Source organism: Indicator indicator, chromosome 16 (assembly GCF_027791375.1).
Source record: "Indicator indicator isolate 239-I01 chromosome 16, UM_Iind_1.1, whole genome shotgun sequence".
Taxonomy (NCBI): Eukaryota; Metazoa; Chordata; class Aves; order Piciformes; family Indicatoridae; genus Indicator; species Indicator indicator.
This window is the reverse complement of record NC_072025.1, coordinates 8,123,233-8,151,143: the sequence shown is the minus strand read 5'-3', so window position 1 is coordinate 8,151,143 and position 27,911 is coordinate 8,123,233. Positions and strand designations below refer to the sequence as shown.

Here is a 27,911-nt window from a genome sequence, read left to right as displayed (position 1 = left end):
CATTCAGGCTGTTGTGTGATAAGTTTTCGAAGCTGTTTCCGTAAGGCAAGAGATACATATTTGCAGGGAGTATTAACTGATGTTTGTCAAGGCAATTTGAAGCTACTCTTACCTCTTTTGGAACACTGAATTCGGGGGAGTTCCCTATCTTAGATAAACATGTTCTGAGACTATAAATAATAAACCGCTAGGAGTTTGCATAGTCCTTTTCTATATGCATAGTATTTTTGGCACTCTTTTTTATAAGCCCATCTGAAGAGTGGGAGAATACAGCAGAAAACATTTATAATTAGTGTACGTGGTTTCCCAAATTTATCATCTAATGCATAGAAACTGTAAGTTGTACTAGAGAAGCTGTTCAATATGAAAATGTGTTTACCAGTGTTGTCTTATTACAAAAGCAGCTCAACCATACCTTAAGTTAAGTTGGCTGAGAAGCATTTAGTTTACCACTCCTCAATGTAGCTAGTTAGGAAGAGACATCAGGGCAAAAGACCTGGAAACTGCAATAAAGGGTGGGGTGTGGTATACAAGAAATGGGTGGAAGTTGAGGAAATGTGTTTTTCTTAAAGCATCAAGTAAAATCTAGTAACTAAGCATTGAAACCTGTTGAGGAAACTTGAATATATGATTATAGACAGCAACACGTTTTACTACTGTTGGTTACATTGTATACTTGTGTTGATTTACATGGAGAATTATGGTGGTTTTGTATGATTTCCTTCCCCCCTTCCCTTAAGTTCTAAGATGTTTTTCTTTCCCACTTCCTTTTTGTTGTACATTTCCTGCAGCTTAAGTTCTTGCAATGAAGATCTGAACAGTTAGCAAATATGTTCTCTCTGTAACTTTAAGTCAGCTCGCATTAGAAGTACTTATGACTGTTGTAACTTGTTAGCCTGCCTTAAAGATGGGACCCACAAAACACACCAGCCCTAAAATTATGATGTGAAATAATCCATTGACTTTGTTTAGCATTTAATTAACCAGTTAATTTTGAGATTTGTCTTATTAAAATATCCAACTATAAGAGATTCTGCAGATATGAGTAAAACTGCTTTATTTCTGCAGTAGAAATTTTTTTTAAATTAACATTGTAGTTATGAGGAAGAATTCAGATTGTAATCAATGATATCATCTCCTTTAATTCCTGAATTCCTAGTACGTTTATGCCATGAATACACACGAAATACAGGTAACATGTAATTAATTGTGCTTGCTAGCTGCCATTTGTAGTGTAAGCATACTTCTAGATTCCCAAATGTGGTGCAGAGCACAAACACCCAAGCAGTGCTGGCTGAGCTGATAAGAATGATTTTTTGAAATAAATAAGAAAAAGATCTAGCTTCAGTCCTTAAAGAATCATCACACTATTCTGCTCATAGTTGAGGGAGCAATGCTAATTTTTCTTCGTTTCACTACTATTTGTAGTCCTGGAACCACTTCAGGCGTATCTAGCAAAATGAATTCTGTTCTATGCTGATACATTGATGTGGTTTAGGAGCTGTAATGAACCAGACCAAATTTAGGCATGTGTGCATCTAGTGTTTGCGAAGCCTCGAATGCTGCCAATTCAGAAGTTTAAGAATCAGCTTTTTAAATCTGTAGTTCTGTTATTTACATGGCGCAATATATTATATGAATGCTTAGTATGAATATTATTAACAGGATCAAAAAGTATTACTGAAACTTAGAGTGATTTTGGGAAGAGGTTTAGAAGCTTTATAAGTTACAATCAGTTGTCACTCATTTAAAAGATAATTTCAAAAATTCATAAGCTTATGCAAGCATGACATGTCTGATTCATCTCACTTTGTATGAACTTGTCTCCTTTTGTATGAATTTGTGCCTCACTAATTTCCTACTTTTCTAACATTTTATACTTCCATTCACTTTCTTCCCCAGATTCCTTCACTGTCAGCTTTTTTTCTATGTCCACCATCCATGGCTTGATGTATGGCCAACTCTGACCTCAGTATGGGCATGTTTCTTAGCTAGTGTATAAATAAGACCATTTAATGGAACCTCTTTTAAACCTGTATGTTTACCGTATTGGCCTTTTGTCAAATATAATTAAGATTGGCGATGAGATGGATTTAGTGCAATCACATGTCATTTTCTTTGGGAAGCTATTAAAATAGCTTAGTTTTCGTATTGGGAGGGAAACCTTCTCCATCACAATGTGAACAATGTGATGTGTTGTTACAGTGTATCTTTGAGGTTTGAATGCTGCATCAAAAGCTTTATATGTATTGTTCTTCCATCTCATGGCTTTCTACTTATTCTTTCCTCACCACAACCATCAAAATAGTTGCCTATTACATCTTAAGCAGGAGTTGGCAGTCTAACAGTCTTTCGATCTGTGTCAAGGAGGACATTGATCAGTGCTGAGGAACTTGACTGAAATACTAAACTTTCTGTAGTAAGATGTTGAAGAGAAATAGGACAAGAGGATTAAAAACTGAGGAGAAAGCCTCAAAAACAACCCCAAAAATCCCAAACCCTATAAAAACAAAGTTCATGTTTATGCAGAGAAAAATGGACCATGCTGTGGTTGAAGACAACACAGTCCTATGATCTTCCTTCAAATTGCCTGAAGCATGCCTTCACGTCTGTTTCTGCTTTAGCTGTTATTGCAGGAAATTACGGAAATAGAAATTTACAACCATTTACAATCATTTACTCAGGATGGAGGAGTTAAATATATAAGAAGCTTTTGGCTCTGGCTACTATGAAGGTGGTTGGCTTTAGCAGGTGATGATAACAGAAATAGGTCAGGAGAAAGGGGAATGGCAGCTTCACCATGGAGTTGTATGCCTGGTCCCTCTGTATGGAGTTAAACCAAACCCTTGAAATGTGAGCATGGAGTGAGAGGCTGGGATGTAATTTTGTCATACCTGCATGAATCTTGGCTTCCCTCTCCCAATAGCTGCTGACTGTATCCAGGAACTTTGAGTTGTAATAAAGGCAGGAAGTCAGATGGCTTTCCTGAATAAGATGGAGTGTGGCTATAGTTTCTGTTCAACCTGGTTGCTTTCAGCTGAGCTGGCATAGTGAGCAGTGTGAAGTCCTTATAAATTTGAGGGGAATGCTGGTGAAAAGTTTTGGTGGGAGTGGGGAGCACTAAACAGAGCTGCAAGTGAGAGCAAGTACTGTGTGCATCTGGTTTTGCTAAAGCAAAATGCCTTATTAATCCCCTCTAGTGCACTAATGCTTTTATAAATTGGTGAGGCAAATGCGATCAGAAAACTTCCATCTAGAAATACTTTATTGATGCTTTCTAAATTGTAGTGTTTTGACATTTTAAAGAGAATATTCTTTTACTTCCACAGATTAAGCTGCCACCAATGATGGAAATCATAACAGCTGAACAGCTGATGGAATACTTAGGTTAGTAATTACAGTAAATGGTTTTCAATTATATACTTACTAGTGAGTACTAATATAGGGCAATTATTTCTTTACTATTTTATTCAGCTTTAATTGAATGCATGCTTCAGGAAAGTACTTATAGTATTCAGTTACTCATGCTTGTTCTTAATTGCTTGTAGAAGTTTTTTCGTACTGCTTTTCTAAGTGCTTAATCTGGTGATGCAGTTGGTATTGCTTAATACACCAACATACTGGTAGGCTTAAACTTAACTCGTGTCTCTTAAAATGTTGTTTTGTTATAGTTGACAGAATATAATAAGTTAACTGTGCCTTTGTCTGCAGTAACTGTAATCCTTGGTAGTGTGACCCAATTAAAATAACAGGAAAAAATAATCATCACAGTGATTGGAGTCTTATTTGCAAGCACTAATCTGGTACTAGATTGTGTTCAGCAAAACTGGGACTGTTTTCATCTGTCATGTCTGTAATGTCAGTAGCCTAGAATGATCCAATTTTAAAAGTGCAGTTGTGATAGTACTTAAGCTTCATATACCACAGTTCATTCCCTTTGTAGCCTAACAAATATAAAATGTTTCAGCTTAATGAACTAAGTTTGGTTTTCTTTTTTTTCATTACTAGAAGCGAAAAAAAGGTTTTCTTTCTTTTTGCTTGTAAAGAATGTTCTTTTCAAAAGCATATTGTTGAATCTTTCAGGGGAAGAAAAAAGTTCATTACATAATTTCAGAAAAACGTCTTAAATCTTGCTGCCTGTCTAAACATTTCTTCTAATTGCATTGATAGACTAATAATATCTGAATTCACTGAAAAATCAGTTGGCTAAATGTGTGCATTCTTTCTTCAAGGTATATATTAGTTTCTGGAATTACCAGGCTGAATAACAAAATTACCTGCTCAAATTGTTTAGGTTTCTATTCTGTCAACAGGATTAGCAGTTGCCAGATGGTTCTTCTGCATCTTAAAAAACCCCAACCATTCAGAAACCCTTTCAACAACCTTAATTTAAAAGATTATAAATTAGGAAACCTGTAACAATAGATTACAGGTTTCCTAATTTAAGTGAAACTTAATTTTTTTTTTGGAAGGGAGGAGGTAATAAATATTAAAAGCATTGAAATAAAATCTGAAAATGTGAGAGATGCAGCTTATGGGTATGAGTCACTAAAAATGTTATGTAAATCTTGAACCCAGTGTGTTGATTAACTGATAAATTATCTTTGTGTTGTAGATAGATATAATACAAGTCTGTCAGAATTATTGGTGCATGCAAACATGCTAAAATATAAATAATATCTAACAGGATAAATGGTTGCATTTTTAAATTGTTACGTAAGGTATAGTCGTACTGTGAACTTTCGGACTTCTTTGTGTTATTAAATTGAAGCACAGAAGGAGGTAAGTTTCTTAATTAGAATATTGGTATAATACCCCAACAGGTTATGAAATACTGCATTACTAATGACATTGGCCATTTGACTTTTATTTCTTAATATGATCTTTTTTTTAATATTTGTATTTTCTTCCATAATTATAATTCAGGTTATAAACCAATGTAGTGTCATAAATTTGATAGAAAACTTCAGTGGTGTTACTTATGATCAGTCAGAATTGTTCATAGAAATATTGAAGATTTGAATGTGTGGAATAAACTTTGTTTTCTTTTTTTAGGAGACTATATTCTTGATGCAAAGCCTAAAGAGATATCTGAAATTCAGCGTCTGAATTATGAGCAGGTAAAGAGCTGCTCCTAAAATAGAATTGCTTATGTCTGAAAAAACTAAATTTTTTTCCTCACCTAAGGTTTATCATCTTTGGGGGAAAAAAAAAAAGTCATACAAACCATTATTTGTAGTTAATTTTTCCTTTTTTTTTTTTTAATAGACTTAATGTAAAGTATTACTTAAAATATTTTTCTTATCACAGATGTCTTTCTGTGTTAAAGACCACACTTATCTAAAAAAAAGTTGTAATATGTATTGGAGCAAATTTTTGAAACTCTCTATAGTCACAGCTGTATTCTTGATTACTCATGGAAAAGTGATTTAAATTTATTATAGGTGTTAGCTTTCAAGCTAGTTTTGTTTATTTTTAGGCCTTTTATTGCTCTCAGTGTTGAAAACTGGAATATCTTAGGATAGTTGTAATTAGAATGGAGACTGAATGTGGATTCTTTCAAAAATAATCCAAAACGTGACTTCTATCAAATTTTATGAATTATTTTTGTGGTAACAGAATTAGCTACTTTTTCACACAATTCTGTGCTGTAGAACATTACAGCTATAGTCAACTTAGAGCAGGCTGATGACAACTATATAGATGGGTAAAGTACAACCTCTGACTTTCACGTGCTCAAATGAATTGGTTTACTATGTAAATGTCACAAACTTTTTTCTTAAATATTTAAGAAATATTTTCCTGGTAATAGAAACTACACAACTGTGCAGTTAAAGGGCTACAAACAATAAAACCCTCTTATTGTTAGCAGTCACTTGCAAGTGCAGACACTGGATAATGATGACCATGTTTTATACCTATGCTTTGTGAAGTAGTTAATAAGTTTTTCTCTGTAAGCTTCAAGTGTTCTAGGAGCTTTCCAGGTTTAAATCTGCCTAATAACAAGGAAATATGCCTGCTTATAAACTTCATGAGTTTTCAGATTTCTCAAGTAGGAGCAAGCTTATTGTCTTACTGTAATTTTATTACAAAGAACATTTAAACTTCAATACCAGTAAGAGGAGTACCGAATGCCTTCAAGTAAAATGCAGAGATGGTGAACTCATGTTCACGAAAACTCCATTTTGCGCTGTGCCTTAATGTAACCATGCTGTTGCATGTGTCATACCTTATGCAACGATCTGTAGGCAAGACCATTTTACACAGTCTGCTTATGCAATTTTTGCATAGAAGTTCTAGTGTGTCTAAAACTTCTTCCAAGAACTAGGTAACACTCCTCGTTCCAACAGATGCAGAACTCTGCTTAGAATTGGATTGTGAAGTGTTGAATGATGCAGCTATTCCACTTAGCATATTTACTTAGTGTTTTTTAATTTGTTTTAATTGGTGTTTGTTTTATTGGTACATTCTTTACGATACCAAGTTACAAACTGCATAGACTGATCTCTGAAACCAATTTTTTTAAAAATACTAAGGTCTGCCTTACATTCTAATATACAGGCTTGTGTTGGCATTCTGCTCAATCTATTAATGTGTGCACTATTGTGTTGTAGAAGTAAATATTCAAGTTAATGCTTTGGTTATATTATTGTTGAGATATAATAAGTAAATATTCAAGTTAATGCTTTGGTTATATTATTGTTGAGTGGATCCAGTTATTTATAAACTTTCTACGTTTCGGCAAGTTGCTTTTAATTGGATAAAATAACTCATCACTATGTACTCTGCTTATGCTTTGTTAGTCTACGTAGTGCTTATTCATCCTTTATAATCATCATCCTTATTCTTAGTTTTTTCTCTTCCCTTACTGATTCCAGTAACTGTAGTTCTTGCCATTAGCTGTCATATTGGTTAAAGACGACAACACATAAGCAACTGTCTCTATCGGTAGTTTCAGTCCACGAATCTTTTCAGTTTCTGTCTTCTTTCCAATCTGTATTTCTGGGATTTATCAGGCTTTTTTCCTCATAGTTGCAATCCTGAATTCCTCTTAAGCAACAATTGCAAAATTGTTTGAATATTGCAAAACAGAACAAAAAAAAAAAAAGAAAAAAAGGGCAGGCAAACAAACTCAAATGGAACACCAAACAAACAAAGAAGCACTCCAGTTTCCCTACACCTTTTGCAAATACTGCAGGTATTTTCTGATGATATTCTTTGTGGACTCTTCTCATGTAGTGGAAAATTCTATTTTCCTGCAGGAAACTTGCTGATCCATTGGTTCAAGAGACTTGTCTCACAAAGCACTGTCTTTGACTAGTCTTTACTTTGATTAGGTCTTCATAACTTGATAAAGCCCCACTGGATTCCATTGGGATCACTGCTATAATAAGCTTTACTTTCATGACTTGTTTCCACAGTATAATCTGCATGCCATTTACAGGTAGGCACAAAATAAGATCGCAAACCCATTTTTTTATGGAACAAAAAAAATCTGGTTATTGTTGGTTGCCACTTTAAGTACTGAGCCCCTAAACTAGAGTTGGCAAGTAGATCTGTGTAGATGTATTTCATTAATTCATTATATGGTTTCAAGTACTTCGGCATGACTTAAAAGACAGGACTTAAGAGGGAAGAAAAAACATACAGCTGATGAGAGGAAGAGTTCTTTGCAAATTTCTTCTGGCACAATGAAAACTAATAATGTGAATATGCATTAGAACAGCTGTTTAGCTAATTTCCCCTGTTGCAGTTTTTTTTTTTGTTCCCCTGAAATTTTGAGCTGGTGACTACTAGATGACGAAGTATTACAGGAATAACCACCCAGTATACAAAGCTCTATTTGGTCATCTGTTATTTTCTCTTTCTGCTGTCAGAATATGAGTGATGCAATGGCGATTCTGCATAAGTTACAGACGGGTCTGGATGTCAATGTGAAGTTTACAGGTGTGCGAGTGTTTGAATACACACCTGAATGCATAGTGTTTGATCTTCTTGATATCCCCTTATACCATGGATGGCTAGTGGACCCTCAGGTAATCATTTTTTTTCCAATAATTCAAACAATAGAAGTTATCCTGAATTTTACTGGGGAGAGCTGTTTCAGAATTTTGACTGGTGTCAATAATTATGGTAACAGATGTTTTTTAAAAGTCCATTCAGAAAAAAATGTATTTTATTGAGAGGGTAGTGAATACAGACTGTGTGTGGTTTTTTTGCTGTGGTAACTTTGCAGAGAGTAAGTCTATAGTCAAGCTAACTTTCTAAACCTGTGCTGAATTTGTGACTATAAATGAGAAGCATTTTTCTGAGGGAGATAACTGAGATTTGGCTTCCCCATCATTGTTTTTGATAGCTCATTAGAGAACATTTGGATGGAATGTAAGATTAGTTTCCTCCTTTCTTGAATTTTGGTTTACTAGTAACTGCTTTTGAGAGCTGAATATGTTAGAACCAATTGGAGATAACTGCATCTTTAACAATTTATTTCTAATGGTACTGTTTAATAAACAGTAAACTGGTACTGTTCACTTAGGGAAAATTGTTGAGTTTGACTGGACTAATCTGTGTTAGATTCCTTTTTGTTTTCACGCCTTGTTCATAAGTTGTTCTCTTGTCCACTTAGACTCCCTACCTCCAGCTGAGCCAACTGATGCCCCTTTCTCTCTTCCATCTGCCTTAGCAACACCTTTTTATGTTAAGTGTTAAGGATTTAAAATGACATATGAGGAAGCAAAATGTAACAGGCTGTGCTAAAATATTTTTGCTTAGTATTTGTAGAGGGACAATGTCCTTCCTTTGAAACTTTTCTTATTTCCTTATGAATAATTGCCATAGGCTTACAGTTGTATTCTATTCTTCACAAAGGTAAGTTTTCTGTTTTGTATGCTGTTCCTTCCTGTTCCAGGTTGCTGACATAGTAAAAGCAGTTGGTAACTGCAGTTACAATCAGCTAGTGGAGAAGATCATCTCTTGTAAACAATCAGACAACAGTGAACTGGTCAGTGAAGGTGGGTAATGTTTTTTTTTCTATGCTTTATCAAAGTATCTACCCTATCAAATCATAGTTAGGTGTTTTGTATGTAGAGATTGAAGTATGAAGAGCTGCATTCTGTCTGTTGAACTTCTTGCCTTGGGCAGGCAGACTGCACTGTGCCTCTCAAACTTCTGATGCAATTTCCAAACCAAGGATCAACCTCATTCTCTTGGTCTATTAAATAAGCATTTAAAAAGCTAGAGTGAACTTCCTTTTATGAAAAGGTATTATGGGCAGCATTAAGATTTCAACTTGTCTACATCTCTTACAGGTAGAATATAAATTATATACTATGTGATGACAAGGAAAAAATCTGTAATGAACAGATACAGCACTTACAAACATGAGAAGGGGTATCTACAATGCTGAGGTTTTAGAACTTTCATCTCCTTTTCTCCTGAGTATATTCCTTTAGATTTGTGGCAATATGGGGGCATATGAGGAAATATATTGTAACCAGGTTTTATATATTAGGAGGTATGTAATGGACACACATAAGTTTCTATTGTTATTGCAGGATTTGTAGCTGAGCAATTTCTAAATAACACAGCTACACAGTTGACATACCATGGACTGTGTGAGTTGACTTCAGCTGTCCAGGAGGGAGAGCTTTGCGTCTTCTTCAGGAACAACCATTTTAGCACCATGACCAAATACAAGGTATATTCAACATTTTTGTCTCTGCTGTTGCAGTTTGTATTCTCATTTCAAAGCAATCTTTTTTTTTTTCCCGTCTTGAGAAATTCTGGTTTGTTGCTGTATGTAAATAGGGTTATGTTTAATGTGGGGTGTGTAGCAAATGTTACTTGTGAATTGATTAGTGTTTTAGATGGCAGAATACATTATAACTTTGAATTTCCTTGTAGCTCTTCCCTTTATGTTCATTTTGCTCCCTGTGTTAACTCCTTTTGTGGCTATGAATAATGACATAAATTTCTTCTGTGGCTTAAGTTTACTTGCAGTTTGTGATTGGCAATGTTAAGGTTAATGAGTTTATTTCAATATCTTGCTTCTGAGGATAGAAAACTTTACTTTTGGGGTCAGTAGATGAGTAGCTGCATCATGGTCTTCAAAATACCAAATGTTTGGAGAAGTTGAGATGATACACACTATTGGTTACCTTTGTTAGGGAAGATGTTCTGTGAATCAGAAACCAGGGATAGTAAAATGGTGAGAATTACGAAAGGAGTATGCCAGGGTATGAAAAGCAAGTGACAACTTGGTTAATGCTCCTGGAATTACTTCATCTTTGGAATGGAGAATCTTGCTTGGCAAGTTCATGATTTTATAGAGCATTTTCATTCTCCTGCAACTTTGCCTTTACTAAGATGATAGTGTATTTTTATATTTGTGACTTGGGTAGAAACTGGCATGGTCAGATTAACTCCTAGGATTTAGTGATTCCATTTTTTTCAGTGATAAATGTGAATGATTTTAAGGAAACTTTTCACTGTTTTGCAGTGTCAAATCATCCTCTGAGTTAGACAGTTCTCTCAAACATAAATGGAAGTCTTTACCTTTGTATAGTACTCTTGACATGATAGTTTGGTTATCTGTTAGGTAATAAGTTTAATTTCTCATACATTTGCTTTTATGAGTAACAGTACCAAATGCAAAAAAAAAAAAAAAAAACGGGGAGTATGTAACATACTAAAATGGTAAGGAGCCACTGTTTTTGCCATTTATTATATGGCCATGTTGTATACCTCTTGTGATTTTTCCATTTGACAGTACTGGTCCTTTTTACTCCCTCTGTTAATCTTGACTATCAGTATTTATCTTTGACATTTTGAATAACTGCTCATAAGATCATCATAAGTGTTTCAATAGTCCTGATAAATAATCAACTCAAGTAATACATTTGATTCTCTGATAGCTTCTTAGTGCACATGTAAGAATTGTTTTAAATCTATGTAACCCCTTAAACCAGTAGGATAGGTAAAAAGATCTTTCTCCTCTCTTCCTCAGTTTAAAAAAAAGAAAAAGATCCTATAGAATATATTTGCTTATATTGTTACATTTCCTGACTAAGCTCATTAATGTCACAATTTAAGAGGTATAGTTTTGCTTCTCTCCATTATTCTAAACTTACCTCTTGCAATAATTGATAGTAGTTTATCACGTAAGCCCATACGTTGTTTCAGGGTTGATTTCATTATAGGAAAAAAACACCAAGGTTTAAACAATTTGCTTTTGAAACAGATGTACTTTCTGGGTACAAATGGTACCTAGAGGTGCAGAAAAGCTTTTTTACTTCTTTTAAAGGATAGTCCAGATAAAATACTGAAATCCTCTTGGATTTGTGTTCCTGTTATTCTTTTGTTTGCATGTAAAATATTCTTTGTATTAAAATACACTTTGACCCTGTGAATTATAAATACAGAATTCGGTGTGTAGAATGTAGATTTTTGTCCTCTTTGGCAGCCCAGTGTTTAGATTAAAGGCCGAAAGCTGGTCGGTGTGTCAGTGCTTTATCAACTTCATACTTGTAAACATAGAGTTGAGATCATTTTTCCTTGAAGAAATAAAAAGCAGCGTTTCAATTACTTAAATATCCTGAACCGGTGTTAACAATACAGAACAGGTTAAAGCAATGACTAAAAATCTGTGTCTAAATGTTAACACCAGGAAGTAAATCCAAGCCCTATGAAGTATTGAGTAAATATATTTGAAGAATGGTGATGGTGATTTTTTTTTTTCCCCCCCCAAAGTTGTGTTTAAGCTTTACAAGCACTAGTTTTAATCATCTTATCTTCGAGAAGTCATAGACTTTTGAAATGCTAAGTTTTGGAATAGAGGCCATTATTCCTGCATTTCATAGTCACTATGGTGACCTTAGTGGCAGCTAGTGTTCAATTTCCATGTTAGCTACAGACTTTATTTCAGGGGGTTGTCACAGTTAAAGAGAGTTGTTCATTTTGCCTTGGATTTCTGGTGAGTACTACATTATAGAATTTGAGATACCAAGAAACTCTTTTAGTAAAGACAAATTCTTTATTTTTAAAAGTTGGCAGTAACATTTCTGTTTTGAACTTACCTAATTATTTGTAATGGTGTTATGACTAGATGCTATTTCGTATCAAGGAAGTCAGAAACAGACTTGATGGGCTTTTAGCTAAGATTAGCTATCCAAAACTCTTGGGACCTCCAGGATACTCATATGAGTGTCAAATGCTTTGGTGTCATAGAGGTGAGATTTGTCAATTGCTTTACTTTTTCCTACTTGTAATACTGTTCTTCAGATTTTTAATCGAGTTTCTTTTACTTAATGGTTTGAGCAGTAATCATCAGTAGCTGGAGTGGGGAGAAAAGTCCATCAATTAGGAAAACTGAAGAAAATGAAAGTGTGGAAATTTTAGGGCAAGAACTATGCCATTTATTTGTCATACCCTATTTCCCTTCCCTCTTCCCCTTCCAAACCAATATATGGAAACATACAAACAAAACACCAAGTTAGAACGGAATTAAAGGTATGATAGAAGCTGTGTATATATAATAAAACTTGTGGTTTTTTTAGAAACATTTGCACTTTGAATAATTGGCAAGACTTTCTAATGTAAACATCTTGGGTACATGAAGATATGTAATGAAATTAATATGTAAACTTTTGCTTGGAAGCTTTCATGTATACCTGATTCAGTGACTTGTAAGCTCAGGGTAGTTCTTAAGTTCAGTGGGTTTTTTTGAGACAAATATTTTAGGGAAAAGACTTGGATTTCAGTATGTTGTAGTTCAAAGAAAGTCAAACGTGGGTTGATATTAATGGCAATAAAAAAAAAAAAAAAGAGATTGCTAAGATTTGTCAAAACAAAGGCAGAAACCTGCTCCAAGTTCTCTTCTATGCTTAGTTTTTCTGGAATTAGCTTCAGAATCCAGGAGCAGGTGTGAGTAATTTAAGAAAAATACTTAGTAATATTGAAATAATTCAAAGAGCAAAATAATAAGTGTATCAGTTTTTCTAATAAAAGATGAACCCAAATACCTTTAATTCTGCTCCATATTGGTGCCATACAGTAATGTGGTTGCAACTGAGAGATTTTTAGTATTTGTGGTTCTTGATTGAGGGAGTTAACTTTTTAAAGTTATATGAGAATATTTTTCGATGTCCCATCTGGTGAGCTTGTTTTAGATATAGTAGATGCTTTCTGTTTTTTAAATACATATATGCATTCACCTGTCGTTCCTTAATGCAGAATAATCTCATGGGTATTTTAGAGCAGAAATGGGAGAGGTGGAGACTGGTAGTATCCTTTCTGCATGTAATTTGAGTAGCCTGCTTTTGAAGTTTTTATTAGGGAGAGTGTGCAGTATTTATTATCTCACATACTGTCAATTTTAAAATAGAAGATTTACTAACACTGACAACGTTTTACCCAGTTATACTGACTTCAGAGTGACTTTCTGCTGTCACATCAAAGGATCTTTTACTTTGCTTATTTTAGAGGGCTCTCTTACTGAAATGAGAGTTATGTGAAAGTGAATAAACAGCACAGTATTGTGAATTCCTCTAGCTTTGCTTGGAAAGTTGTTTTTTTTTTTTTTTTTTCATAGCCTGCTGTTCCAATATGTTGCATAGTGGAAAGAACTCCTGGGAAACATTGGGCAGGCATGCTGGTGCCCAGCTAGTGTGATAGTTAGTCTGGTTAATCTCTTCATGCTTCACTTGTGTCCAGTTTCTCTATTGAATCGATGATTTTTTTTTTTTTTCGTGATCAGTAAAGGAATTTGTAAGGCAGGGAGCCAGAGTGACCTCTAAAATGTGGCTTTCTTTTTACTATTATTTTTTAATTGTAACTAAATTAACAATAATAGGTATTTGTTTGTTGTGTTTTGTTGACTTTTTCTTTTTTTTTTTTTCCTCTTAAGTGCTACTTCTTCCAAGATCAGAATGGTTGTGAACATACAGCAACATACTGTTATACACTGTAGGCAAAAGCTTATTAACAGTTTATTCTAGCAGATATTTAAAAGGCATTTCTGCAGTAGTTTTTGGGATGAAGATAATATTTCAGGCTTTGAGCTGGAAATTAAAAATGTTATATTAGAACACTTAGGTCAAACTTGTTTTTATGAACAAGATCAAAAACAAGAGGGAAACTTAATTTCACTGTCGCTGTATTTGAAAATATTTGTTAGTATTTTGAAATACTCCAGTTTAATACATGGACACATCTAAAAGGTTAATTTTCAGGCAGGTAACTATTGTGCCATTTGTATGTATCTTCCAAATTCTTGACTCCAGCAGTAAGAATTAAATGGAAATCACTCATCAGTTTTGTTTTTTACTTGCATTACAAATATGTTGCCATTTCTGATTTGAAAAAAAGTTTACTAGGATCATGTTTATAGAAAAATGTCATTATAGCATATAAAAGAAAAGCAATATGGCAGTTCTGTTATTATATACATGTGAAAGTATGGTGAGTGTAGTTAATAATGGCAATTCAGTTATCACATTCTTAGTCTTACACTATTATTTGTCCATGTGTCAAAGTAGTAATTTATTCTACTTCTTGTCCCTTTAATTGCATATTTATAGTCTTGGCTCATGTGATTATACAATAATCAGTGTCAGCAGTTAAAGATTTATTTGTTTTTGCCTTTGCTTTTCATTACACAGATAATAAAAACATCAAATGATAATTCCCTAGATCAAGGAAAAACAGGATTGTAAAGAGGGGATCAATTTGGTAAGACTATCTTAGTTTAGTTGGAACACTTTTCCCACTGGTGTGACTGTAATACAACCTATTTTCTTCACTGAAAATTAATAAGACGCCTATCTGAATTTTTAAGTATGTGTGTTGCAATTATGTTTTCTAGTTTGTAAGTGTTGGCTTTCTGTTTAAGAACTCAGCACAGACTTCCATTCAAGTACAAAGTATAATTCACAGAGATAATTGTACTTTTTCCTTGGGTTTAAGATGGTATCTGCATTTAGCATTGTTCAGTCAATGTATGTAACTTCTTAAACACGTTTACGTATTTTTCCCTTTCTTAGTAGGTTTATATTCTGAGGGTTACTCTGAATCATTATACTTCCAAAGAAAAAATTCTTTATTTGTTCTGACATTCAGATTAGACTAATCTTTAAACACCAACACACCTACATGGATGTAAAACACCTTCAAAAAACCCAGGGGGTTAATATAAGACTTAAAATGTTTGTCTTCACTGTATAAAGCTATTGGAAAGGTGTTTGGTTTTCCTTTTCAGTTTTCTGAACTGCTGAAAACACAGTAATTGGCATGAGAACAAGTAATTGAAAAACATTAATATTAAATATCTAATCTAGTCATGAAATTAACCCAGGAAAGAGTGTCTCATAATCAGTAACATTACTTGAAGCCTACATCTATTTGCAAGAGAATAATCTTGCTTATATCCTTTGCTTGATATCCAGCATTTTTTATGTGAGACTACACAATCTAAGGATAAATGATTATTCATAACTTGAGGCACAATTTACCATAACAGTTACGCACTTGATATTTTCTTTTATTGTTTTAATCCTTAGTGACAATAGTTATTAGTAGATAGTCCTGCCATATATTATGTGATAATATTTTTGAGGGCAGCGTTAACCCATGAGACTGTGTTTATTATAACCCCCACATGTAAAAATAAACCTAAAGGATAAGATGGTAATATTTTAGATGTGACTAGTTAAGATTTTACAAAGATACAAACGCATTTATTTTGTGAGGTATAATTCTGGCAATGTGTACTTGAAAAGCATGTTTATATATACATTTGTTAGCTTAATTGCATGAACTTAGCAGTCTGATCATCCTATTTTAGCTTTACTCCTGACTGGAAAGCAAATACACAATCAGGACCATGATGTACTGAAGCAGAAAACACATTGTGTCTATTCTGTCTTTTGCCTTTTTAGTCCTCCTTCCTAATGCTTTTATTTCGGTGTAAATAAATGTTTCTACACTTAAATCTTACTGATTCTGTTGCTGTGTGCCCTATTTACCCTTTTGCTCCTTGTGTGTTGCACTGAGTGGTGCTGAAGCGCACAAACTTTGGTAGGCTACAAATGCAGTGTAAAACTACTGGACTCATCAAGTCAGGTTGCATGTATATCATGATCTTTTAGCAGCTGGACTAAATGTTATGAACTGGCTAGTACTGAAGAATGGTGGCTAGTTCATGGCACCAGGCATGTTGTTACTTAGTGCAGCACAAACTTAGAGGCAGTGTGAAGGTCATAAGGTGAAAAGATTTTCTTACATCGCAAACTATCCTCAGTGGAATTTGGCTGTACCAGTGAAGCTGGCCTATGAGCCTTCAGGATTGGAAAGAGAACATGTGTGGCATAGAAACAATGCCTATAAAATCAGTTCATGGATATCTGGCCTCTGTTGGCTTGTTGAAAGTTGAAGCAACAAAAACATTGAAGCTCTAGGAATGAATGAGCTGATTCCTCTTACTTTGTATTTGAAACTGAAAGTTGTCCAATTAATACCCAAAGCTATGTGAATATTAGCAATATTATGAGGGTCTTTGGGTTTGTGGTTTTGAGAAATGCCGTTAGATTCTCCTAATAGGAAATAGAGATCAGAATGCTTGGTTAAAAAAGAAGGGAAAGACAACTTTGCGTCTCTGATCTGTGCTTTCCCAGTGTCTCATTCCAATAAAGTGAGAAGAAGCAGTCTCTTCACAAGTACTAGCAAGCCTGTGTTATTTGGAAAAAATCACCTTTGTCTCCAGGTTTGGCCTTTGCAATTTAATGTGATTTGTCCTGAGATTTAAAATTTACATTGGCAGTTTTGTGGTGTGGTTCTCCGGTATGTTTCAAAGGTGTTACCAAGGTACATACTCTTGTATTGTGTTAATTTTTAGTCTGTAAGAACTTTGATTAATAATGAAAAATTAGGAGATGAAATACAGAAATTAAGTGTGGCTGTTAATGTAACAATGAATAGTAGTATCTAGTGGTTTTATGCTGTATACCAATTCATTTAAATTTTGAACTTGCTAAAAAATCTAAATGAACGTTTTACTGGAATGCAATTAGCTGATAATTTCTGCTAATTGTAAAAAATATGTTCCTAAGTTTTATAAATTTTCTTTATTCTTCTGCCTAGGGTCAGCTTTACCTGTTGGTGACAGACCAGGGCTTCCTTACAGAAGAGAAGGTTGTCTGGGAAAGTTTACACAATGTGGATGGTGATGGAAATTTCTGTGACTCTGAATTCCACCTACGGCCTCCATCAGACCCGGAAACTGTTTACAGAGGGCAGCAGGATCAGATAGATCAAGTACTGGATTTCTGCCTTTCTAATGTTGTTTGCTTGTGACTATGTAGAGCAGCTAGTGCTTATCTTTAGCCATATATGTATATTTATGTGTATATATGTATGTGTATTCACATGTATATAGGACTATTACCAAAAAAATGTCAGATACTTACTTAGGTTGGGGTTGTCAAAAGTGCAGTTTTTTGAAGTATTAGCTCGACTTCAAGGGAGGGAGAAGAGTAAGACTAACTGAATAATTTTGAGAATCCAAATTTAATCTCTCAAAATCCACTTCTGCAAAGAATTTATCTGGTGAAATGTCAAATCTGCAATTTATATGGCAACAGAAGCAGCACTGTGAAACTTTTGCCCTATTACAAACTAATTTCTGCTGATGAATATTGTCATAATGAAACTTTGCCTTCTGATGTCTTCCTACTGAATGCAGGACAAAAAAACATAGCAGATTGCATGTGAAGGTGGTTGTTACTCCTAACTATAAGCAATAGTTTCCAAAGGCATGTCTGAGACAGGAGTTATTTGTACCAGTTAATGCATAACAACAGAGTAAGACCAAGCTGCTTGGAAAACTTACATTCTGAACAAGCAAAATAAGTTTGTTTATAATCCTAGAATCATTGCAGTTGGAAGAGACCTTTAAGATCAAGTCTGACTATTAACTAAGCCAGGTCCCTCATCTTTGTGTCTTTTAAACACCTTCAGGTATGGGGATTCTAGCCCCCTCCCTGAGGAACCTGTTCCAGCATTTAAGAACCGTTTCATGAAAGAAATTTCTTCTAACACCCAATCTAAAACATAACCTGGTGCAACTTGAGGCCATTTCCTCTAGTCCTATCACTTGTTACTAGGGAGAAGAGACTTAACACCCACCTTGCTATAACATCCTTTCAAGGAGTTGTAGAGAGCAATAATGTCTCTCCTCAGCCTCCTTTTCTCTGGACTGAACCCAGCTCTCCCTCATGGATGATCGCCATGAATGGATTTTTAAAATACGGGGGGGGGGGGGGGAAAGATGATGATTCTCTTTAATTCAAGCACTATCTTGCAGAATAAAGAATCTGGCAGAGATTGCAGGGCTAGTAGTATCTACAGTTGCTTTTCTGGATATATTCAAGACTGCCTTTTAATAAACAAGTTTACTGTTTAGGATTATCTGATGGCATTGTCTCTACAACAAGAGCAGCAAAATCAAGAGATTAACTGGGAACAAATCCCCGAAGGAATCAGTGATCTAGAGCTAGCAAAAAAGCTCCAGGAAGAGGAGGACAGGAGAGCTTCTCAGTACTATCAGGAACAAGAGCAAGCAGCTGCTCAGGTCCAGGTAAGAAAGCATTATTACATAATATGATCCCTAATTTTAGAGAGTATTAATAGTGCTTTAGACTGGTGAGATTGATATTTACAATCTCTACAGCAAGTGATGAGATGAATACTGGATTCTTCAGGAACATGCTGTAATTGTTGGACTGTGTGTGTGCAGATATGGCAGTTGCTGCCACTTAAATATTTTGAAGTAGGCCTAAACTAGTATACCATCATACTGATTAAGTTGCAATGATGGGATGAGTTAACAGGTAAGGTTTCAAAGATTATATTAGCGAATACTTTACATTATTTGCAAAGGACAAGTAGGTTATCAGTTTTTGGCTGCAGAAGATTGCTGCTTTACATTTTTAGGTGTTTCAGTCTGATACCATGTCAGTCTGTTCAGTCCTCTGTCAAATTAGTTAAATAAACAGTTTCTTCCAGTACACATCCCCATAAGCAGATGCATACAGAATGCTTCAGATGTGCTTCATGTACATCTATGTACAATATTGCCATGTAACTCAGTCTTATGTGCACAAGGCAATATTCAAATTGGTGTTCTGGATTCAGAGAGTTCACTGAAGACTCTTAGAAGTGCTTTTATTTACAAATCTAAAAAAATTCTGTATGAAGGATAAATCTTTAATGGCTTGAAGCAATTTAGAACCATTAACTGATGTATGTGCTTCTTAAGCATGAAACAAGAATTTTGACAATAAAAGGTTGTGTTTCCACTGTTTAACAGAATCATCAGTAGCTGCTTCTAAGGCAATGATTTGCTACTGCGGGCTGCAAAATGGTAGAACAGAAAAATTTGCTTAATAGGACTGAACAGTGTCCTCGTTTGCAGCTGTGAATGTGTAACAGCTGAAACAGATGATAAATTTACAAAACTTTGTTTGTCTTTGTATACCAACCCTCTCCTTGCCAAGTTCTTAACAAGTTTCTATCATAAAAAGCTGCTGCTTTCCCATATCTAGCTGTCAAAACCAACACTTTCACTCTGCAACTTGTGAAATATGGATTAAGTTCTTAAAGAAACAAGGGAAATATTCCAGTAAAATAATACAGAAATGCCAGAAAATACTTAAAGCCAAATTTTATCATTGAAACAACTGATCTGAATATGTGGACACAATAGAAAGGGCAAGTATATTTGCAGCAGACTTCATTTTTTAGAAATAAGGAGTTTTGTGATGGAGTATTTATACAAAATGACTTGCCGGTTTTGTAACAGTTACACTTTTGTTTATGAAGTTGAACAGACAAACACTTCAGACTGTATCTATAATAATGTTTGCTTTATTGAGGACTTCATATTTTCTGCATAGCAGGTGCAAGCTGCTGCTTCTCCAGCAAGCGGAAGACAATCTGGGAGTAATGAACGCAAACGTAAAGAGCCAAGAGAGAAAGAGAAAGAGAAGAACAGCTGTGTTCTCTTGTAAGAGAAACTGGATTTAGTCTGGAGCCAAGTGCATGTCCTCAGAAGCTAAAACAAGGAATGAAAAGGAAGACAAACCTGTTACATGCCGCCTGTGCCTGATTACCCCATGGATTTTGTTCATGTTTCAAGAGAGGATGGGTGACTTTGTTACAATCACACAGACTTTCTTCAGAGTCAGTGTGTGCTGCTCAAGAAGGAATTCCAAATCACAGTTGGATGTGGCTGTGCTTTGAGCTAGTCATAAGAAATACTGCACCTTGTAGCTGAACACACAAATCATGGCAAGTTTTGTGTCATAGTGACATCCATTACTCATTACATCAGTTAGTAAGCTATTTTATCTTCTACTCTAAGCAAAGGAGGTAATTCTTTCTGTGTAAGACTTTTTCTTGAAGTCTGTACACTAGCACAAGAGTTCTGTGTTACTTACAAGGTATGAAACTGTATCTGAGATTGGGTATAATCTTCACAAGAGAAGAGCCCAAATAACAGCTGGGCACTGCCTCCTCAGTATGTCCAGATTTCTTTGCTTCTGGATCTGGTATGTTCGTTTTTTTTGAACCCGGATTTATACTGTTACTGCTATCATTGCACCTCCCAGCCAGCTTTCTTGCCCCAAGAATAAGTGACTTCATAGGCATTATACTAAAAATTGTTATAGAAAATTGGACGCTTATTAATAAGCAAGATGAATATTGTTTGCTTTTCTTGAAATTACAAAGTGGGTATAGCAACTCAGATGTTATCAGGGTTAAACAAGTAATTTTATAGGCAACTACTTTTTCTTTCAGTATTTTTTTCTCTTGTAGGTGAACTGGACCAGATAAGTTCTTATTTATTGACCTCTCCATATGATAGGTGAATGATAAGAGGAAAGTAAGGTCTATAATAATCGTAATTCTATGTAAGAATGCAGAGTTACTAACTATCTGCCTTTTTTCCAGAAGTACCTTGAACTTTAACATGACGTTAACATGTCCACTTGTGTATGTAAGCAAGTGTACTGTAGTTAGAAACACTTCTGTTCATTTTATAAATCACGTATCCTTAAAAAGCACACTTCTGAAGGGTAAGAGAGAAGCAAGGCTGCTCTCTGAGATTGTTTGGAAAGGTGGTCAGGTGTAATAGTTCTGTTTAAATCACTAATTTAGAATTTTTGGAAACCAGATTTTTCTAATTTATGGGAACCAAATAAAGATATTGTGTCTTGTAGTATTTATAGACAATGCAGAAACAGAATACTTGCTGAATTTTGAGGGAACCACAAATCTTATCCATTTCCATTCAGTCAATAACAATTACCTTCTTGCTGAACCTTTTTGATAAAAATCTTTATTTAGCAATTTGTAGATATTTTTAAAAGGCTACTTCTCCTGGACAAGTTATGAGTTCATGCTCTAAGCCTGGGTAAGTGCATTAATGTACAATAAACTGGGAAAGCCAAGGCAGCCAGATGGAATATGACATTCCTGGTTTCAGGTGTTTGGAGAATGTAAGAGAGTGGGTGTCAAAACTTAAGTTCACTGGTAAAATGCTGCTTTATTTCAGGCAGCCTTGCTGCAGAGATGGGAACCAGTCATCACATAAATCTGTTATGAACCTAGAATGGAAACTAGATGGATAAAGGAAGAATGTCTTATTAACTGAAGGGCCACTTCTTTCTTCCATGCCTTTTTCTTTTGCTTGTGGGGTTCTTTTGTGGGTCTTGGTTTTGTTGTTCTTTTTTTCACGTTTGTTACAATTTCCCTTTTATAATAATGTAGTGAACAGCAGGAGGTCTGTGATACACAAATTGTAAATTTTTTAAGTTCTCTGTTCTCCAGAAAAGTCATGTCCAGAAAGGTAATTTTAATACTCAATGTATTAGATGATTTTCTATGTCAAAGCAAAGGTCAATGTCTTCTTTCCTTTGCAGCATCCTAACTTCTTCAAACAGATTGCTGTGATGGAGGATCACCAACATAATGACTTACCTACTTTAAGCAAATAAGAAAATATTTAAATAGTGTCAATAACAAAGACTTAAAACCAGAATGTTGTTTAAAAACATTCTCTTACTAAGATTTTTTTTTCTGGATTTGTGTATTTACATTTATTTATTGACCTTGAAAAATAAATATATCAAGCTAAGTGTTTGTTATGTTATTATTTTCAGTGACTGTATTGCCACTTTAAATTCCTTTCTGACCAAATCTATCTGGAGCATTATTTCTTTGTGCCTAAGACAGTTGCTCTTACTGGAAGAATTCATGTAACATTTCCATTTTTAAACAGATATGCCTGAGACATGGTATGCTTGTAGTTATGGTACTACTGTCATTTGATCATAAAGGAAGAAGAGCTAAAGATCAATGCTCATCCTGAAGTCTTGCACTTCCAGATAATTCAGTTTCTCTTTCAATAAAGGAGTGGAAAAAAAAACCCAAAACACATTTCAGGTTATCTGAGATGGGAAACAGTTCAGCAGTTAATACTCTTTTCTTTTACAGGTCTTGAAGCTTTAGAAAGTAAATAATTAATGAAATCTAGGGCATTGTTCTGCATGAGTTGAGCTTGTTAAAGCAAAAGTTACAAGCAGATGAGTGCATTAATAGCCAAAATGAAATACATCCAGAAGCTTAATTTATACCCTACTGTGACTATCCATTCCAAAAGCAACTCTCAGGGTTAGTATCTGTGACAGTATCTCATAATGTAAGAAACTGAACAGAATTGGTTTTATCTGAAGTAGCGAGCTTGAAAAGAATATTACAAAATACTCATGGAGTACCAGAAAGATAATGTCTAGATATTTACCTCTTCTATTTTGAAGCTCACGTTCCTGTGAACAGGTACAGATTTATACTTTTCATCTGTTTATACAATTTAGCATGCACATGCTCCAAATAACTAAATTATTTATATATATATATATATATATATACACACACACATACACTGTCCAGAAAAGTAAAGTAGATCTTGTTTTCCACTTGATAAAAGCTAGCACGGGAAACAGAGTCACAAAATTTTTGGTGTTGTGTTGTAGTTGTGAAATAAAGCTAAGTACAAGTATTCTTAAAATTAGCAAAAAATTTAGCACTGCCAGTAAAGCTAGCACGGGAAACAGAGTCACAAAATTTTTGGTGTTGTGTTGTAGTTGTGAAATCAAGCTAAGTACAAGTATTCTTAAAATTAGCAAAAAATTTAGCACTGCCAGTAAAGCTAGCACGGGAAACAGAGTCACAAAATTTTTGGTGTTGTGTTGTAGTTGTGAAATAAAGCTAAGTACAAGTATTCTTAAAATTAGCAAAAAATTTAGCACTGCCAGTAAAGCTAGCACGGGAAACAGAGTCACAAAATTTTTGGTGTTGTGTTGTAGTTGTGAAATCAAGCTAAGTACAAGTATTCTTAAAATTAGCAAAAAATTTAGCACTGCCAGAGTGATTTTTTTTTTTTTTTTTTTTTTTTTTTTTGAAGGCACTTTGTAAATGCTCACATATACCACTTTCTTGTGACACTCACATGGAGTCTGCAAACCATCAGGACAGATTCAAAGGAAGATTTAACACCAGAAGAAGAAATTAACATTCTTGAAAATTCACTTAAACACATTGCAAAAGGTCTACAAAGTAGGAGTTGAGAATGTCTTCAGAGCTTCTCTGGATCACAGGCACACTTGCTAGAAGTGAAGCATATGCTCTTCTGTGTGCACCTGCATTGGGTTGCTGGTCAGTCTCCACACTCATGTGGTATTCACATAAATGTCAAATGTTTCTTCAAACTTGTATACACAAGTTCTTGAAAAAAAGATTTCCACTATGTAGTAAAAGACAATTTTGAGTTCTTGAAATTGAATCTTTTGCTGTAGTCAGCAGGAACTACTCAAGTAAAAGGCTAAAACTGATATACTTAAGAAATGGACCTTTCTTCTTTTCTGCTACAATAGATCTAGAACCCAAAGCTAGTTCATTGCTTAGATCAGCTTTCTTACCATTAGAATACTTATCATAGTCAATTACTGAAGTTTATACAAAGTACATCCTTAAATACAGCTCTTAATTCAGTATGTTGTGTTTATTTTATATAAAAGTAGACTTTTTTTGGTAACATTAAACAGCAGCTGACTCAGGAAACACAACTTAATTGATGCAGTATTTGCATTAGAAAGCATATGAGAGAAAAGCAAAAATAACAAGCCTTAGTTTGTTCAAAATATAGAGCTTACATTTTTTCCATCTATGCTATAACAAGATTTGGGTAACAAGAAAAATTGGACACTGAAAATTGTTCATGTAGTCCAAGGATAGCAAATGTCACATGGAAGAATTTCTATGAATTTGACCCTGTAATTCAGTGCAGTTTCTTTTATTTTTTTTCCAAGCAGAACTAGCAGTAGACTGTTAGCAGTGTTGGAGTGAGAAAATTTTGTGAGATGGATGACACTTTCTCATACAGAATCATTTACACAGAAGTTCACTTCTTAATTTCCGTAGTGATTCCATATAGCTCCTTGTTCTTACAGCTGTCCAGGAGGAAAGCAACCTATTTAAAATCAGCAGTCATCTGCCCCAATGGGGAAGAAGTGCTGTAGGGAAACGCTGATGAGGAAAGATAGGCTGGAACCTAGTAAAGTCAAACATAAGTAAACAGGTGGTGGTCATGTAGCTAACAGTCTTGCTGGGGCTAACGGTGAAATAGGGTTGTCTGACATAGTCAAACATTAAGCCAAGTGTATTTAGATCTTGAGGATAGACAGAGATGCAAACTCATACAAGTTTAATATTAATTTAATGAATCTCTAAGAACTGTCTTTTAGTGCAGACCCAATTTCAGTGTAGGTCCCACACAGCTTCAGTGTTAACTACTATGAAACACAGGGGAAGTGATCTACCCGTCTCAAGAGATGATGCCTTTAGCCCATACAAACTTAGATTATCCATCACAGCTGGATGAAGTAATGTCTGTCACAGCTTGAAGTTCAAGCTGTCTTTTCTTGTTGATGTCACTAATAAGCACAGACTAAGATGAGCTGTAATTTTTCAAGTTCAGGTTATGCTAAGCAGTCTTGGAAATGTCACCTGACATAGTTTCACATTTTCAGGTTTCTTCTAAATGCGTTTTGCAACTAACTGGTATTTTTACCAGAAATCTGTTGACTTTTGGTTCACTGGCACCTGCCTAGGAAAGACTCAAAACTGCTATTAGAAGGAACACTGAGTGTGTCAGCAAACTGAAATCAGATGACTGGTGAGTGCATTCTTGGTTTTCATCATCTCTTGAGGGAATTAAAAGAAAAAACCCACAAGATTTTTTTTTCCCCTTTATATAATTTGGCCAGATGTAGTCACTCATATCTGTATTGAGTATTTTTTAAGGCTTGCTGATGTGTCTGTGATGCTGATGAGTTAATGTTTGTTTCTAGTCTAGTAGACACCAAGCAACACTTCTGCCTTCAGCTGCAGAAGTAACGGGAAAAAATTTTAAAATAATTCAGTATTTACACTTAACCAGCTCTGATACTTTTAAATACAAGAGCTAAACAGCTTGTAGCTCTTGAACAGCTAAAGAATAAACAAAGCTTTTTACCAGTGCCAAAACATTCTTTTTGGCAATAGTAAATTATAAAATTTAATTAGTTACAAAATCGGATGTAACAAAATATTAGTGCTGTTATAGAAGTCACATCTCAACGAATACAGAACAGGCACTTTTACAAGATTAGCTGTGCTAGCCAGCTACTGTTGCAAGGTAGTCTAATTTGGTGCCCCAGTTCCTTTAATGTACAGTGATGCAGCTCAGGAAGACAGTGTGGTTGAACTAGACATAACCATGCCATCTTTATCCAGCTAATGCAAACAATCAGTACCAAAGACACAACGATATGGGACTTCTCCATGTAACATATAGTTTCAAAGTACATACTGTCATTAAGTCCATATTGTAATTTACTGTATGTGTCAGCTGTAATAAAACTAGCACAATTATTTTTGTCTGCCATAAATGCACATACTTTCTGTGAAAGAAATACAGAAAATTAGATGACTGCTTTCCTTAGAAACTAACTTGAAACATTCTTTGTAATACTGTCTTTTGCAGTCTCGGGAAACTAAAGAACACAAAGAAGTTTCTGAAGGAAGGGAATGATTTGACACAATGTTTTTCTTGTCTTGGGGTATGTCGATATGGAACATAATATAAAATGACCCCACCTTTACGTTGATCTGAACTTTTTAAACATTTAGGATATTGCAATTTGTTGTCAATCACTTTTTTTCCCTCCATCATCCTATTTTGTTTCAATATTGTAAGTGAAATATCCACATATGCACAATCACATTTTTATTTAAGCAAAAGAGTCAGAAAATATTATTTATACTTTCAACAGCTGGAATGCACATCTAGACTTGTTTTACCTTAGGCAAGATGAAGTCACACCTCAAGGTTTAATTTTGTACCTCTCTAGAGTTTGTCTTTTAAGGTTATACATGTTCATACTTCCCATTTGATCTATTAGCAACAAACCCATGTTACATCAAATACTTGATTTGTATCTGTGCACCTAATGAAGCACAGACTGCAGCCAAACAGATAAGACACCATTTAAAATGCACTGCTAATTTGTACTGTCTTTTGGAAACTGCTGCAAAAAAGACTTAAGTAAACTGAACTTAAATTTTTCTCCTACAATCTGAGCAACAGAGATGATGTATTAAATCTGCCAAGGTAAGTTAATGTATTGGACAAAATTGTCCTGACATTTTCTGATACTGCATATTTCTTTCATTTAAACCTAAATATGTATCTGTTGTGACTATTATTCACAAACAATTCCTTACAGAAAGTGCTGTTAAACCATGTTTTTCTTTTTTCTTCCCTGAAAGGTTACTTACTCAAAACCAGTTTAACTCATTTTCTGGTACTTAATTCCTTTGGAACACTGCAGATACTTAGCTGTTCCTCTACATGGCAAATAGAACATAATAACATGCAACACCTGCATGTTCTTACTGGTTCTTGCATTAAATAATTCTTTAAAAGACAATCTTGACCAGTAAAAACTTTCAGCTCCTACTCAAATACTACTTTACATGCTCTTGTGTTCTGGTAGCATTTCTGCAATTTGGTAAAGCTGTGCAGGGGATTAGATCTGCTCCACCCCTACTATCCCACTCTTTTTTTTTTTACTTGCTGAACAACAGCACTTCTAACTGGACCTAGTCAAGAAAGATTTAATATAAGCCATTTAGTACTAAACAAGCCCAAAAGGTTTAAAAATACACATCCCTTTAGAGACCACATCCTTGAACAGTTGCAGGTGTAGCTGAAGAAGGCTGCATATATTGGATTCCCCAACTGCTATGCGCAAAGGTCTGGTTTAAAAAAAAAGCTGCATCAGAGTTCTTCCAGAGCTTTGTTAAACACAAAGAGCAAACTATAAAATCACTTCTTCAGGCCTCCTGTGAGTGTATTTTTTGGTACTATTCTTGTATAATGCTGTAGATCTTCAATTTAATAATTGTCACAGAGCCAATTGAAGAAATTTTAGTTGGAAGCTAATAGTACCCAGGTTTTGCTATACCAACATGTCTGTTTAATTCTGTCTTCCTTCCCCAAAAGACTGTTTAAAAGACTTACTAGAAGCTATACAGAATATGAAGGTTTATTTCAAAAGAATACATTTGCAAGAATACACATAAATGCACTCAATGTAACAGTACCTTCTGCAAAAATAGGTTACATAATACCCAGTAATGAAAGAACAATCTTATTTCTCTAGAAATTAGAAAGCAGAGATCATAGCCTGGACAACCTTCCAAATGGAGGTTAGAGTTGTGTATGTTGTGAGAAGGAGCTAACTTTGAAGCGTGAC

At 34.7% G+C, this 27,911-nt stretch overlaps 1 protein-coding gene across 1 annotated transcript in view; it reads left to right on the top strand.

Moving 5' to 3' along the window:
- The window catches only part of MINDY2 (MINDY lysine 48 deubiquitinase 2), a 28,151-nt gene extending 6,021 nt beyond the window's left edge, over window positions 1-22,130 (top strand). The window contains exons 2-9 of the mRNA XM_054387758.1: window positions 3,330-3,387; window positions 5,056-5,120; window positions 7,878-8,036; window positions 8,909-9,011; window positions 9,555-9,697; window positions 17,134-17,307; window positions 18,455-18,628; window positions 19,947-22,130. Coding sequence (XP_054243733.1) covers window positions 3,330-3,387; window positions 5,056-5,120; window positions 7,878-8,036; window positions 8,909-9,011; window positions 9,555-9,697; window positions 17,134-17,307; window positions 18,455-18,628; window positions 19,947-20,060 — 990 coding nt within the window. The 3' untranslated portion in view covers window positions 20,061-22,130. The remainder of the gene's footprint in view (window positions 1-3,329; window positions 3,388-5,055; window positions 5,121-7,877; window positions 8,037-8,908; window positions 9,012-9,554; window positions 9,698-17,133; window positions 17,308-18,454; window positions 18,629-19,946) is intronic.
- The last annotated feature ends 5,781 nt before the right edge of the window (window positions 22,131-27,911 follow it).